General features: G+C 35.3%; 1 protein-coding gene and 1 pseudogene across 3 annotated transcripts in view; both read left to right on the forward strand.

The window, feature by feature from the left end:
- Positions 1-4,066: 4,066 nt before the first annotated feature.
- Positions 4,067-13,718, forward strand: part of LOC114268221 (ATP-dependent zinc metalloprotease FTSH 6, chloroplastic-like) — a 36,908-nt pseudogene continuing 27,256 nt past the window's right edge. Inside the window, exons 1-4 of the transcript XR_014341772.1 lie at positions 4,067-4,264; positions 6,636-6,655; positions 10,389-10,900; positions 11,536-12,075. The product of XR_014341772.1 is annotated as an ATP-dependent zinc metalloprotease FTSH 6, chloroplastic-like (transcript). The remainder of the gene's footprint in view (positions 4,265-6,635; positions 6,656-10,388; positions 10,901-11,535; positions 12,076-13,718) is intronic.
- Positions 4,391-10,035, forward strand: LOC114268268 (ranBP2-type zinc finger protein At1g67325-like). 2 transcript variants are annotated; one of them, XM_082890987.1, is made up of 13 exons: positions 4,391-4,903; positions 4,975-5,090; positions 5,318-5,344; positions 6,930-7,074; positions 7,161-7,303; positions 7,427-7,483; positions 7,663-7,758; positions 8,109-8,185; positions 8,465-8,510; positions 8,623-8,732; positions 8,931-8,955; positions 9,029-9,180; positions 9,785-10,035. In XM_082890987.1, exons 5-8 carry the CDS (start codon positions 7,211-7,213, stop codon positions 8,133-8,135), a joined length of 273 nt encoding a protein of 90 aa, XP_082747113.1. In that variant the 5' UTR covers positions 4,391-4,903; positions 4,975-5,090; positions 5,318-5,344; positions 6,930-7,074; positions 7,161-7,210; the 3' UTR covers positions 8,136-8,185; positions 8,465-8,510; positions 8,623-8,732; positions 8,931-8,955; positions 9,029-9,180; positions 9,785-10,035. The 2 variants fall into 2 exon arrangements, with proteins under 2 accessions (XP_082747113.1, XP_082747109.1); XM_082890983.1 differs by lacking the exon at positions 9,785-10,035 and adding an exon at positions 9,454-9,774 and having other exon boundaries at positions 4,391-5,090.

Here is a 13,718-nt window from a genome sequence, read left to right on the forward strand (position 1 = left end):
GGGTTTGCAATCCAGTGCTGCTGCCACTAGAAATGCCACTATTAAACTAATTGGTGCTTTACATAAGTTTGTTGGTCCAGGTAACTTGTCATTTAGGGATATGTTGAGTTAAGGATAAGAATTCAAAGATGCACCTGTTGTTGCAGACATCAAGGGATTTCTTTCAGATGTCAAACCTGCTCTTCTAAGTGCACTTGAAGCTAAGTGTGAAAAAAACCCATTTGAGGTATGGTTGAGTTGGGTTCACTATTTTGTTCCTGGTTGTTTCTTATTTTGGGGTTGTTTATAGCTCTAATTGCTTGGTTTTGCATTTATATATAGGATAAATCAGCAGATGTTCGTAAAGCAGCTGAGGTATGCATTGGTGAAATTTTCAGAGTCTGTGGTCTTGATACAGTATGTAGACAAAAATTTTTGGTGCCTCCTTTGGTTTTTGTCAAAAAACTAGTAGAACTCTAGAGTTTATTGTCTTGTTACATGACTAGGTGACCAAGAATTTGAAAGATATTCAAGGACCTGCCTTAGCTATTGTTCTTGAACGACTGAAGCACTTTGGGGCTTTTCAAGGTATGTTGTAGTGAAGTTTGTTGAGGTTTTATTATCTTTGTTCGGTAGTGCTGTTTCATAGTGACATAATTTTTCTTTGTTCCTAGAAACATTTGAAGTGGCTAAAACAATATCTATGGGGCCATCATTGAAACGTGGATCAAAAGGTGGGAAATCTAGCTCTAATGGTAATGGTGACCAACGGGCTAGAAATAGGGCTGTTTCTTTGGTATGTTCTTACCCTGTTTAAGTTATTTTCTTTTTGAACAATAATAAAGATATTGATTTTTTTCATGGTTTGGGTAGAGAGTAACTTCAACAAAGGGTTCAAGGCCAGAATCAATCATGTCTGTTCACGAACCAGACGAGCACCCTCCCCAACATATTTCTTAACAAGTTCACGAGGCTAAATTGTACAAGACTACTTGGCAGTATAAGCATTTTTGGGAGGATTAAATATTTTTGGATGGATGTGTATGGATAACAAATATTAGTAGCTTTATTTGTTGATAGCTGCGCATGGATAAAAAATAGTTATGTTTCAAATTGTTATGCTAGATGGATGTGACTGGTGAATGAAAAATTAGAATAGTTGTATTATGTCGAATGTTAATAAATTATGTATTGTGTCGAATGTTAATGATTCAGTTAATTTGAATGATGCTTTAAAATTATAGGTTTATTATGAATTGAATGAATTATTAGGAATTACAGGTGTATCGTTTTCCTGCTTTGGCGACTAATTTATTAGTCGCGACAAATAAATAATTTTTTTTCGCAAAAAATGACAATTGCCGACCAAGAGTTTTGGTCGCAAAAAATACATCTATTGCCAACCAAAACAGCTCTTGGTCGTGGAAACTCACTTTTGCCGGCCAAAAGTTTTGGTCGTGAAAAGTAACAAATGGCGACCAAATTTTTTGGTCGTGGAATGTCACAATTGGCGACCAAACTTTTTGGTCGTGAAATGTGTCAATTGGCGACTAAGATATTTGGTCGGGAAAATATCACTTTTCGCGACCAAAGTGTTTTAGCGACAAAATGAATTAGTCGCGGTAATTAAATATTTAGCGACCAAAAATTTAGTCGGCAAATCCAACTTTTGCCGACCAACCAAAATTTTGGTCGCGAATTATTTTTGCTGACCCTCAATTGGTGACCAAAGTAGCAACCAAAAAAATTGGTCGCGGATAACTTTTGCCAACCAAAAATTGACTTTTAGCGACCAATTTTTTTGTTGCCAAAACTGTTAATTCTTGTAGTGCATATCTGAGGTTTTACCCGAGTCTCACTGAAGGTGTGATTATGGAGTTCATTGCTATCAAAAAAAGAGCTGCCTTTTAATTAATTGCCATATAAGTGTGTTAATTGATTTGTATCTTCCAGGTGCAAGACAGTGAACGCTGAGGCATCACCATTGGAAACTACAGTACCATGCCCAGACTCATGTCAACTGTTAGACGATCTCCCTCCATCTTCCCCAGCATCAACTCCATCTTCCACCTGATTTGATGGTATACGTTGAGTATGATCCAAGTCCATGTCAGAGATAAAAGTCGGATACAATTGGGAAAATCTGTTACTTTTGTTGAATATGTATTGATCCTACTTTATTGTTAACCATTTTAACTTCTGTTGTCTAGTAAGCCAGGGTTTTGTGCAATCCAGCCTGGTGGTTGTTTTTGGGAGACCCCTTGTAAAATTAAGCTTATAGAAGAGTGTTCTCTCGTCCTAAATATTGACATTGTGACCTTACATAGCTTTCTTGAAAAAGAAGAAAATATATTATTAAGTCTACAGGATTGATCCTTCCAGTTGATTTGTGTTTTTGTTTCCCATTTTGTTTGTTTTAATTTGTTTGCTTTAAACCCTCAAGCCCAGGGATTCCCCAAGTAGAAACCATTAGATCATTGCTGTGTTTGGCAGTGAGTAATTTGTGGCTTGTAGAACCTTGGAATCTGGTACATTCTTGCCTAGCTTGTAATCGGTTTGTTTGGGAAATTAGGAAATAAAAGAAAATATTATGTAGGAGAGAAAAGAAAGGAGAAGAGATAAGTGTAGTGGTATTTTCTTATTTGGATAATTTGGGACAAAAAATTAAAAGAAGTGAGAAAAAGTGCACATAGGAGGTGAAGTAAATGTAGTGATATACATAGTATTTTTCGAACAGGTGAAGGTGGAAAGAGGTATTCTCTTTTATTTTCTGAATAAAATCATGTAATTTAAACAGTGTATATTCTAAGCTAAACTCTGTATTTTATTTTATTTTTTTTATTTTTTATTTGTAAGGGCAGCTATTATTGAAAGAAAAAAAGAAAACAAGGATGCAAGAATGTGAGACGGTAATAGTTGAACATACGCCCAAACTTTTTCTACACACCAAAAAAATGAAGTTTTGGTCTGTATTTTGGCGACACATTTGCAGCACTTTCAAATTTTTTTTTGGGTCCCAATTTACTTTCAATTATTAAATTTAGTATATGAAAATTTTGATACATGATTTAATAGTTAAAAGTGTATAAAAATGTATTGGCCTAAAGAGATTTAATGTGTTGGACCGAGAGATTTAGACAGGTTTTTGTGCCCACATAAAACAAGGCTGATAAGGAAAAAAATTAATAATTAACCAATAATTTGGAAAACAAAAAGGTATTAGCAATTGTGGAGTGGGTTAAATCTTAAATCCTGATAAGGGACAAGTCCACTTTCACTTTCTTTTTTTTATTTTAATGATCGGGTGTTTGGGCTAATTTACGAAGACCCTGACTAATATCAGGATCCACGCAAAGTATCACCTTCACATGGATCAAACAAATTTAAAATAGAGCCCGCAACAGTGATTTCAAAGAATGAATTGCTCCTAATAAAAGTAAAATTTGAGACTTAGTTAACATGTCGGACAGAGAGATTCAGGCAGGTTTTTGTGCCTACATAACACAAGGCCGATTAGGAAAAAAATTAATAACCAACCAACAATTTGGAAAACAAAAAGGTATAGCAATTGTGAAGTGACTTAAATCCTAAATTCCTGATAAGGGGACAAAGTCCACTTCCACTTGGTTATTTTTTATTTTATATTTTTTATATATATATATTTTTTATAATTGGGTATCCAAACTAATTTATACATATCTTGACTAATCCCAAGATCTACACAAAGTGCTCCCTCCTCGTGGATTGAGATCTATACAAAGCGCTCTCTCTATGTGGATCGGACAAAACCCACAAACATAAATTCAAATAACAAATTATTCTTAATGAGAATTAAATTTGAGATGTAAGGAGAATACATTCTAAACTCTAAGTTACATCCATTAAATCAACCCCTTGATTTCCAGTTCCACTTGTTTATTATTTTCTTCCACACAATTGTATGGTTGAGGGGGAGAGAGAGATTATAGTACAATCTGTATCTATATATCAATCTGGATCCTTCTTGAATGAAATGGATAGTGTTCTACGTGTACAAAGCCAAGTGGAAAACACTAGAACAATCTCATCTCTCTCCTATTTAAACAAACTCCTCCTAACATTCCCTCCAAAATTGGCAACCACCATCAACTAACAACCCAAGACACACAACAAAGCCGCACTCATCATCACCATCTTCATCTTCATTGTTATCAATCAGCTCCAATTGAGCAAAGAAAAATGTCACTTGCTCTGTCTCTCTCCTTCACTCACCTCACTCTCTGCAAATCCCAAGAACTCCCAAAGGTCTCCACCACAACCCCCCTCCCAAAAACTAGTAACACTACAGGAAATATGAGTTTAGGTGACGCTTTTTTAACGGTGTTTTTTAAAACGCCACTGTTTTTAATATTTAACGGCGTTTTATAAACGTCTTATTTTTCTTTAATTGAAACGACGCCGTTTTATGAATAGGAGGCGTTTATCAACGCATTCAAATGCATGTTGTCTCACGCGCTTCCTTTTTCATACTGAGAATCTCTCAACTCTCAAATTGAACCGATGCACTCGCAAATAATCTCTCACTCTCTCTCCCTGTTGTCTAAACCCTAATTATCACAGAGATTCAGTTGCTTATCAATGGAATCCTCAAAAATCGCAATTCTCTCTCGAAATCAAAGTGATTCATCAGAGCGATTTCGAAGTTCATCTCAGCGATTTAGATCAGTCTCAGAGATTCAGATCTCAAAATCGAAGTTCATATCTCAAAATTTTAAAATTCTGAGTTCATATCACTTCGATTTCATATTGCGATTCAAATCTAAGTTCATATCACTTTGATTTTGATTCAGATCGTGATTCAGATCTCAGCGATTTAGATCGGTCTCAGTGATTCATATCTCGAAATCGAAATCGAAATCGAAGGTCATCTCAGTGATTCAGATCGGTGAGCTCCATTATCTCACTCTCTCCCTCTCTCTCTATGCTGTCTAAACCCTAATTATCGCAGAGATTCAGCTTGGTGATTCAGAGGTTCAGATCGATCTCAACGATTCAGATCGGTGATTCATCAAAGCGATTTCGAAGTTCTCTCTTGAAATTGAAATCGAAGTTCATCTCAGCGATTCAGATCGGTGAGCTCCACACTCTCTCTCTCTCTTTCTTAAGGTGAAATTAATCCTGTGATATTCTATGAATGGCTTTGATATTTGATTTGAAATGATCCTGTCATATCCCTCATTTATCAACCTATATGTATTGACCCTTTCTCATCTATAAAAATTATACTAATGCCCTATTCTAAAAATTATGGGTAGGTAAAAAAACCCTGGTTCTGATTTCTATATTGAATGATTTGCAGGAAGAGATAGAGCTTGGACTTTCCAATGTAAGAGTTCAATCATTTCCTATATCATTCTCTTCTCCTTCAACTTTATTAGTGTTTCTAAAGATGCAAGCACAAGAACCTTATTCTTGTTTTGTTGATTTATTGAATATCATGTCATTGCAACTTTATTACTTTTGTTTTTGTAATACATCCTTTTTCAATTGTAGTAAAGTTATTATCAAGTATATCCATCCTTAATGAACAAATGGAAAAAATGGAAATCAAATGCTATTATTTAATTATTTATTTTTAATGGGGATCGCTAGAGCTTAGATGTTAGTTTTCGCGGGTGTTGCGATTGATGGAAAATATATTATTAATACTTGAATTTTTGGCACATGATGTAGTAACGGCTGGATTGGGGTTTTGTTGAGTGAAGAAAAGAAATTGAGTGAAAATAAATCTCTCATCACTTGTTGAATGATTACAGAGATGAGAGAACTATTGAGAAAATGATGAGAAAGAGCAATATTTTAAAACTTAAGTTTTATTGACACCGAAATTGCTCTTTATAATTTTTTTTTACAATTATTCTAATACAAAATAAGTAAAATTTTATGACATGTGTCCTTTTTATTTATTTATTTATATGTTGATAATTAGTGCAATATGCCAAAGTTAGGTGTGACCCCAATTTTTCCTCTCATGAGCATACATTAATGTATACTTATGCCTTGTTTTTTTTTTATGTTGACAAATCACAATCATTTATTTGCTTTTTTCAAACTCATTTATATGTTATTTTTCACTTCGCATATCCAAATGGGGCCTAAATGGTGTATTGATAATTTTGTTATACTAGATGATGAATAGTTTTTTGTTTTTTTGGTGGATTTGCATTATATAAACCCAGTAGCAGTGATTTGGCTTTAAATACTTGTCAGAAACAAAGGAATACATTACTTAACATGGACTAAAGTTTTATCATAGTTCTGTGCTGAATTTTCATGTTTTTTTCTTTTTTTAGTTGCTTCAAAGTTATTGTACTCAAAGATTTTGGATTTTGAATTAGGTTATAATGCTACTGGTGCAAAACCATTTTAGGTGGTATTTGATCTCATTTTCTGGGTATGAGGTCTTCTTTTTGTTGCACAAACTTACCAAACATTTCTTTGTTGCCCCTGTATCATAACAGATAAGCTGAAATGTGATTAACTATACATTTCTCTATCACTTTAGTATTATTTCTTGTATATACATATTACATACTTAAATAAGAATTATTTAGTCACATATGATTAACTATATTTGGATTAGATGTAGGTTGGGGTGGTATATTCTGAAACCTGAAATGTGTGAAATCCACCCATTGCCATTCACAATCCTGAAAGGAACACACTTGAGCCTTTTGTTTTCATTTGACGCTTTTTAGTTTTTTTGCTATGGTCTCCCTTATACTTTTATGTTCTAATAAAATAATGTAATGTAAGGACTCTGTCAGCCCATTTAACTGCTTAGACCAACTTCTAATTGCATGCGGTTCTTTGAACATATGAGTCATGCTGCTTTATACCGCTTTTGAAAATTAGTGCACTGAAGAGTTCTGCATTTTGGTTTTCTAATGCTATATTTTTCACAATGACAGCCAATGAGTATGGTGTTACCTGGTGTGGTTGGGTTCAAGTTGTCTGGAAAATTAAACAATGGTGTCACAGCTACTGATTTGGTTTTAACTGTGACCCAAATGCTAAGGAAGCATGGTGTTGTTGGCAAATTTGTTGAGTTCTATGGTAATAAAAATTTAAGCCTTAGTAATTTTCAACTGCCTTGATTTCGTCCACAACAGGTCTAACTCACTAATATGTCCTTCATGTAGGAGAAGGCGTGGGTAAAATATCATAAGCTGATAGGGCCACTATTGCCAATATGTCTCCTGAGTATGGTGCAACAATGGGGTTCTTTCCTGTTGACAAGGTTACTTTGCAATATCTAAAATTGACTGGAAGAAGTGATGAAACTGTAAGTATTTTCAACCTTCATGTGTGTACATAAATCTAATGACCATGATGTTTGATGTATGTCTTATCTTATTGCTTTTATTTAAATTTTCATGAGGTTGTACTTATTTGTGTTAAAATTCAGGTGGCAATGATTGAAGCATATTTGCGTGCAAATAACATGTTTGTTGACTATAAGGAGGTAAGGCTTTCTCCCTTTCTCTTCTCATAAGTTACTCCTGTAAGTTCCATTTGGGATATAACTATTTGCCTCTATTTAGCTTTTACGAAATTTTTAACTTACATTGGTTTTAATAGCATTTCCTAGGATTAAACAAATTTATATTGACTGTAGACTCATGTATATATCAACCTTCACAGGGAAATCTTATTTCGACTCCACCAACCAGTGGGACTATTCTTCGAGGGATCACACGAAAAACTGTCATCGACATTGCCCGTGATCATGGGTTCCAGGTAGTTATTCTTGCAACACATAACTTACACATAGGCTTGGTTATGTTGTGCTAAAATATGTTCTTTCAATTGGAATTTGGCTCATAAGAAACTAAATACTCTCTCTGTGTTTGTAATTTGTCATGTCAATTCCTTGAATATGGTATTGAAGCTCATTAAGAATGTACATGCTATGATAATCGGCTTATGATTCTTGAAGGCTGGTGCATTTTACAGTCTTACTTATTCAGTATCTTCAGCTGATGCCCATTTGGTCTCTTTTTTTTTTTTTTGATTTGCATTTGGCTTTTGTTTTGGTGTAGCATTTATGAGGTTATGTTTTTATTTATTATTATTTTTGTTTGTTTTAGGTGGGATGTACGGTATGCCACCCTTGATGGACCGCTATGGCTTGGGTATGGGTATGGCCATGGGCCATGCTGACATGGTATGTGCAAAATGTCCATGTCTAGAGCTGTTTACTAATTAATTTATTTGCAAGGAAGCATAGTGCTACAGAATAACGTACATGATGGCCGCATAATCATGTTTAAGTTGACAAATATTTTCAAAACCATACTCTTTCTCTATGTGATGGTTTGGGAAAATTTTCTCTGAACTCCTCTCCTTCTCTACCTAAGTTTCCATTATTTGTTTTGGTACATGAATTATTGAAAGCACTCTCACCTCTCAGTATACGAGCTCATGACTGATTTTTTTTCTGCAGGGCCCAAGGCCTGGATTTTTTCTAGATGATAAATATCAAAAGAAAGGTGCAAATTTTGCCATATCTAGGCTGTTTTTGAACTTCTGACCAATGATTTGACTTGATGCTATCTCTTTATGTACTAACTTGTATCTCTGTGTCTTTGAACACACCTGTAGATGGAACGCGTGATAACGACTGGACATGTCCTAAATGTGGAAATGCCAACTTGTCTTTTAGAACAGTTTGCAATATGAGGAAGTGCAATACTCCAAAGCCCGAACCTCAGGTTTGAGCTACTTTCATTTCTCGATTTTACTCGACATTTAAAATGCCTGGTATTATAGCTTGCTCTTAGTCATTTTGGATGCTGAATTTGGAAATTTCTTCATTACGTTGTGTCATCATCCTGTTAGTTTAGAAAAATTTCCTTTGATGTTTGTTTAAAGTTTCGTTGGTTTGAAACATTACTTTGTTGAATATGCAGGCTGAGAAATCTGATTCCAATTCTAGTAAGTCCTTTTAAACCTTCCTTGTGGTTGGCTGCAATTTCTTAGTGCGATACTTATAGATCTCGTCTTTCAGAACACAAGATGCTCGATGGGAGCTGGAAGTGTGAGAAATGCAATAACATAAACTACCCTTTTAGGACCAAATGTAACAAACAAAACTGTGGGGCCGATAAACCATCTGAGGGATAGAAATTCCCTTCAGAACCAGCAGATGAAAACGATCAGGTCTGTCATGAGATACATTTACTTACTATGTCCATTTGTTGCTTGAAATTTCCATTAAGATTGTTAACCATATATGTGTATAGCACAAACAAAAAAAGTACTAAAGTTCACGATATATCTTTAGTTAATGATCTTTGGCGGAGCTACTATTTTTCCCTCTTGCTCGTCTTGGTTAGATCTTGTAGTGGTTGCATCTGTGATTTTCCTATTTTGATATTTGTTGCTTCTACCTCCTCGAGCATTTATTAATTTTGCAATTGTCTAATTTTCCAGTGAGTTCTATAGGAAATGTTTGTGGGTTGAGAAAGGTCCAGAGTTGTCGTCGTCCAGCTATGCTCATTATGGGTGTCTGAAAGTCAGTCATGTCGTTGTCGTCGTATTGCCGCACTTGTCAAGCTTATTTTGCCTTCTCGTGATCCATGTCGAGTTGTATTAATAAACTGGGATTTGGTATTTGTGGTCTAGTATGGATCTTCTTTATTCATATTATGCATTGATTAAATCATATGTTTCAATTTGGCTGGACAAGGTGATTTGATTGTGATTCATCTTTAATATTTTCTAAATTTCAGTCGTGTGAAATGTTTTCTTTTTTTTTTTACAGGAATGCAACTTATATGAACTCAGGAAAAATTGGGAAGCTTTTCTCCAAAGTTGAAGAAGTTCGAAATTGATGCTTTGAAGTGTTGTGTATCAATCACATTTGTACTCTTCTTTTTTGTTACATTTATTCTTTTCTTAGTATTTTAAATTTTGAGATGATGATGGAGAATATGAATTCGGTTGTGATTTTTGTAATTTCAATTTTGATGTGTTTGGTTGAATGTATATATTTTTTGAAACAGGGTTTGAATATTTTTGGAGAATTCTAACTAGTGGCAAATAAAATATTATTGCTGAATGGTTAAAATTTCATTAGGTTTCTTTTTTGAAGAAAAAAAAAATTGCTTTTGGCGGCGTTTTTAAAAAATGCCACTATAGGGTTTGCATAACGTCATCTCGCCGGAAGGAATCACCGCCGGTGACTGTAGCATGACGTTTCTAAAACATCACAATAAGGTCTACAATGGCGTTTTTTAAACGTCGCAAACATATAACGACGGTCGTATCTTTAACGTATAATAAAAACGTCACCAAAAGTTTTAGCGGCGTTTTTTAGATATTTAGCGGCGTTTTACAAACGCCATTAAAAACTGTATTTCCTGTAGTGTAACAAAGAAAACCCAACTCAGAAAACACCTCTAGACACCAAACTCAGTAGAAGAAAGCTCCTAAATACCCTAAATTCCACTGGTTTAGGCCTTACAGTTGGGTCTGTGGTTGCTTAGCCAGCAAGAGTTGAACCAGAGAGCCTAATTGAAGCCACTTCAACTAGATTGTCATACTCAAGGTTCTTGCAGTACCTTGATGAAGGTGCTGTGAGGAAGGTGGACTTGTTTGAGAACGGGTCGGTGGCCATAGCTGAGGTATTCAATCCTACACTCAATAAAATCCAGAGAGTTAAAGTACAGTTGCCTGGATTGCCACAAGAGCTTTTGAGGAAGCTGAGAAAGAAGAATGTGGACTTTGCAGCTCATCCAATGGAAGTGAACATGGTAGCTGCAATACTTGATTTGTTGGGTAATTTGGCTTTTCCATTGATATTGCTTGGATCTTTGCTGCTGAGGACTTCCTCTGGAAATACTCCTGGAAGGCCTAACTTGCCTTTTGGACTTGGCAGGTATGGTGATTAACTCCCTCTATGTACATAAATTAAGAGGCACAAACATGGACATTGAACATCACACGAACACACATACATAATAATTTTTGAAAAATACGAGATATGACTTGTGGGGGACACATAAAAAATATATAATTATATACTTATTGTATGTCATATATAATATATAAAAAATGAAACGAAATATTATCTTTCTTTTTATAATTTTAAATTCTTTTATTTAAACTAATAATATATTTTTAAGTATGACCCTGGAAATTCAAGGCCAGTTCCACTACCTAAACTAAACACTCCTCACGGCGGTTACTATTTTTTATTTTCATACATTAGGAAATACATTTTTGTTTTTATTTTTATTTGTAAAAAAATAAAAATAAAAAACTTGTTTGGAGTACGTACATGTTTTGAAGATTTGTCCTTGTGGATGTCAATTTTGTTTGATATATTGAGTAAAGTTTTGGACCTCTCATAACACTTCCTAGAAATAACTAATACTAACACAATGGTATGAATTTTGTTTTCCACCAATCTAATAATTATCAGTTATCCACTTAGGAGGAACAATTAGGTTCAAAGTCTGCATATCAATGACTTGATAACAATACTCTACTCCTATATCTACCTACCTACAGGAGCAAAGCCAAATTTCAAATGGAACCAAACACAGGAGTAACCTTTGAGGATGTAGTTGGAGTTGATGAAGCAAAACAAGATTTTCAAGAAATTGTTGAGTTCCTAAAAGCCCCAGGAAAGTTTGCTGTAGTGGGGGCAAAATTCCAAAAGGAGTACTACTAATAGGCCCACCGGCCACTAGAAAGACGCTCATCGCCAGAGCCATAGCCGGGGAAGCAGGAGTCCCTTTCTTTTCACTCTCTGGATCAGAGTTCATAGAGATGTTTGTAGGGGTGGGGGCTTCAAGAGTGAGGGACTTGTTCAACAAGGCGCAGATGAACTCGCCGTGCTTGGTTTTCATCGATGAGATGGATGCTGTTGGGAGGCAGAGAGGCACTGGCATTGGTGGAGGAAATGATGAGAGGGAACAAACACTGAACCAGTTGTTGACAGAGATGGATGGATTTAGTGGAAACAGTGGAGTCATTGTCATTGCTGCTACTAACAGGCCTGGAATTCTTGATCAAGCTTTGCTTAGGCCTGGCAGGTTTGACAGACAGGTCAGTTTGCTAACTTGCTATTGCTATTGTATAATTGCACAATTTTAGAAAAAGGGTAAATTACAATGACATCCCTAAGTTAAAACCGTAAATTTGTTAAATTTACTATAATACCCTTATTCTCTGTCACTCTTTCCTCCTTTTTGCTTAGTCTAATCCATCGCCCTTCGATTCTTCCTCCTCCTCCCTCCCTTCACCCCACTCATGGAAATAAAACCACCATAAACCCACCTATTTCACTCAAAAAGAGAGAGAGAGAGAGAGAGAGAGAGAGAGAGAGAGAGAGAGGATGGCAAGTCTGTGAGAGGCAGTTCAAATCTGGTAGAAGAGGAGAAGATGGTAGATTGAGAACGTTTACCAGGGCAAATTTGGCATTTCGTGCCTTTCTTTTTGCTGAGGTCATTTTTTTCATTTGGTCGACAGATAGTTGACCAACGAAAGGACTAAATTGTTGCAATAAAATTTTGGAACGAGGAAGGGCAGTGCTACTTTAGAGAGTAAACACTACAAGAATTTACATTTTTGGCGATCAAATTTGGCGATTAAAACAAATTTAGTTGCCAAAAGTGTAACAATAGGCGACTAAAAAACTGATTGGTCGGCCTTAACATAGATTTTAGGCTACTAAATTTTTTAGTCGTGGTATGTTAATTTTTGCCGACTAAAAAAAATTTAGTCGCCAGAAGTATAACAATAGGTGACAAAAAAAACAATTGGTCGGCGTTAGTTTAGGGTTTAGGCTACTAAATATTTTTTTAGTCGAGCTATATTAATTTTTTCCGACTAAATAATAATTTAGTCGCCAAATAATAATGTGCAAGTTTAATTTAGTCTTCAGCGACCAAAAAATTGGTCGCTAAATATGTATTTTTAGTGACCAAAACCTTTTAGTCGGCAATGGTGTTACACTTCTGGCGACCAAAAAATTTTTTGTCGGCATTAGTTCATGTTTTGGCTACTAAAATAATTTTAGTCGTCATTTGTTAATATTTCCCATCTAAAATTTCATCGCCAAATGTGTATAAAAATTTAGTGGGAAATATTTCATATTGGCGCCTAAATTTTTGCCCAAATCTGTTAGTCTTCACACGGTTCTATTCTCTCTCTCTCTCTCTCTCTCTCTCTCTCTCTCTCTCTCTCTCTCTCTCTCTCTCTCTCACTCATAGAGAATCGATCACCACTGCCCCTCATCTCACCGTCGTAGGCTACCACAGTGTCCGTCAATCTTCCACTGTCGAACATTGCCACCGTAGCTCACTGTTGCCTCGCCTCCCATCGACATTCAAGTTATTCTTTGTTCTTCTCTCTTTCTCTCTCTCTATTCCTCTATTTCCCTATTTCACTCTAGCTCTAGGGGTTTTTTTTTTTTTTGATGCTATAGGATTTTGATTTCTATGTTCCGAGTAAATGGGTTTTGATTTTTGATCTAGATTTAGTGTTTTTTCAACTGATTATCGAGTAAATGGGTCTCTTTGCTTCAAATCTATTGATTATTTTGCCTTCTTTAATATTTATTTTTGGGGTTGATTTTTACAATCTGATAAACCACTTGAGCTTGTTTGGGGAAAATTTCTAAATGAGGCTATCTTGGTTGTTTCTTTTACGCATGATGCTTGACTGCTACCTAAAGCTTTGGTGATTAC

The sequence above is a fragment of the Camellia sinensis genome, chromosome 1 (assembly GCF_055761805.1).
Source record: "Camellia sinensis isolate YWXY chromosome 1, ASM5576180v1, whole genome shotgun sequence".
In the NCBI taxonomy this organism is placed as follows: domain Eukaryota; kingdom Viridiplantae; phylum Streptophyta; class Magnoliopsida; order Ericales; family Theaceae; genus Camellia; species Camellia sinensis.

Bases quoted from the DNA above. Each gene is read 5' to 3' on its own strand.
- LOC114268268 (XM_082890983.1), top strand. From the start codon at position 8,114: ATGTACGGTATGCCACCCTTGATGGACCGCTATGGCTTGGGTATGGGT. The intron at 8,733-8,930 runs GTTTGAGCTACT...TTGAATATGCAG, and splicing joins CTCCAAAGCCCGAACCTCAG to GCTGAGAAATCTGATTCCAA. The intron at 8,956-9,028 runs GTAAGTCCTTTT...CTCGTCTTTCAG, and splicing joins GAAATCTGATTCCAATTCTA to AACACAAGATGCTCGATGGG.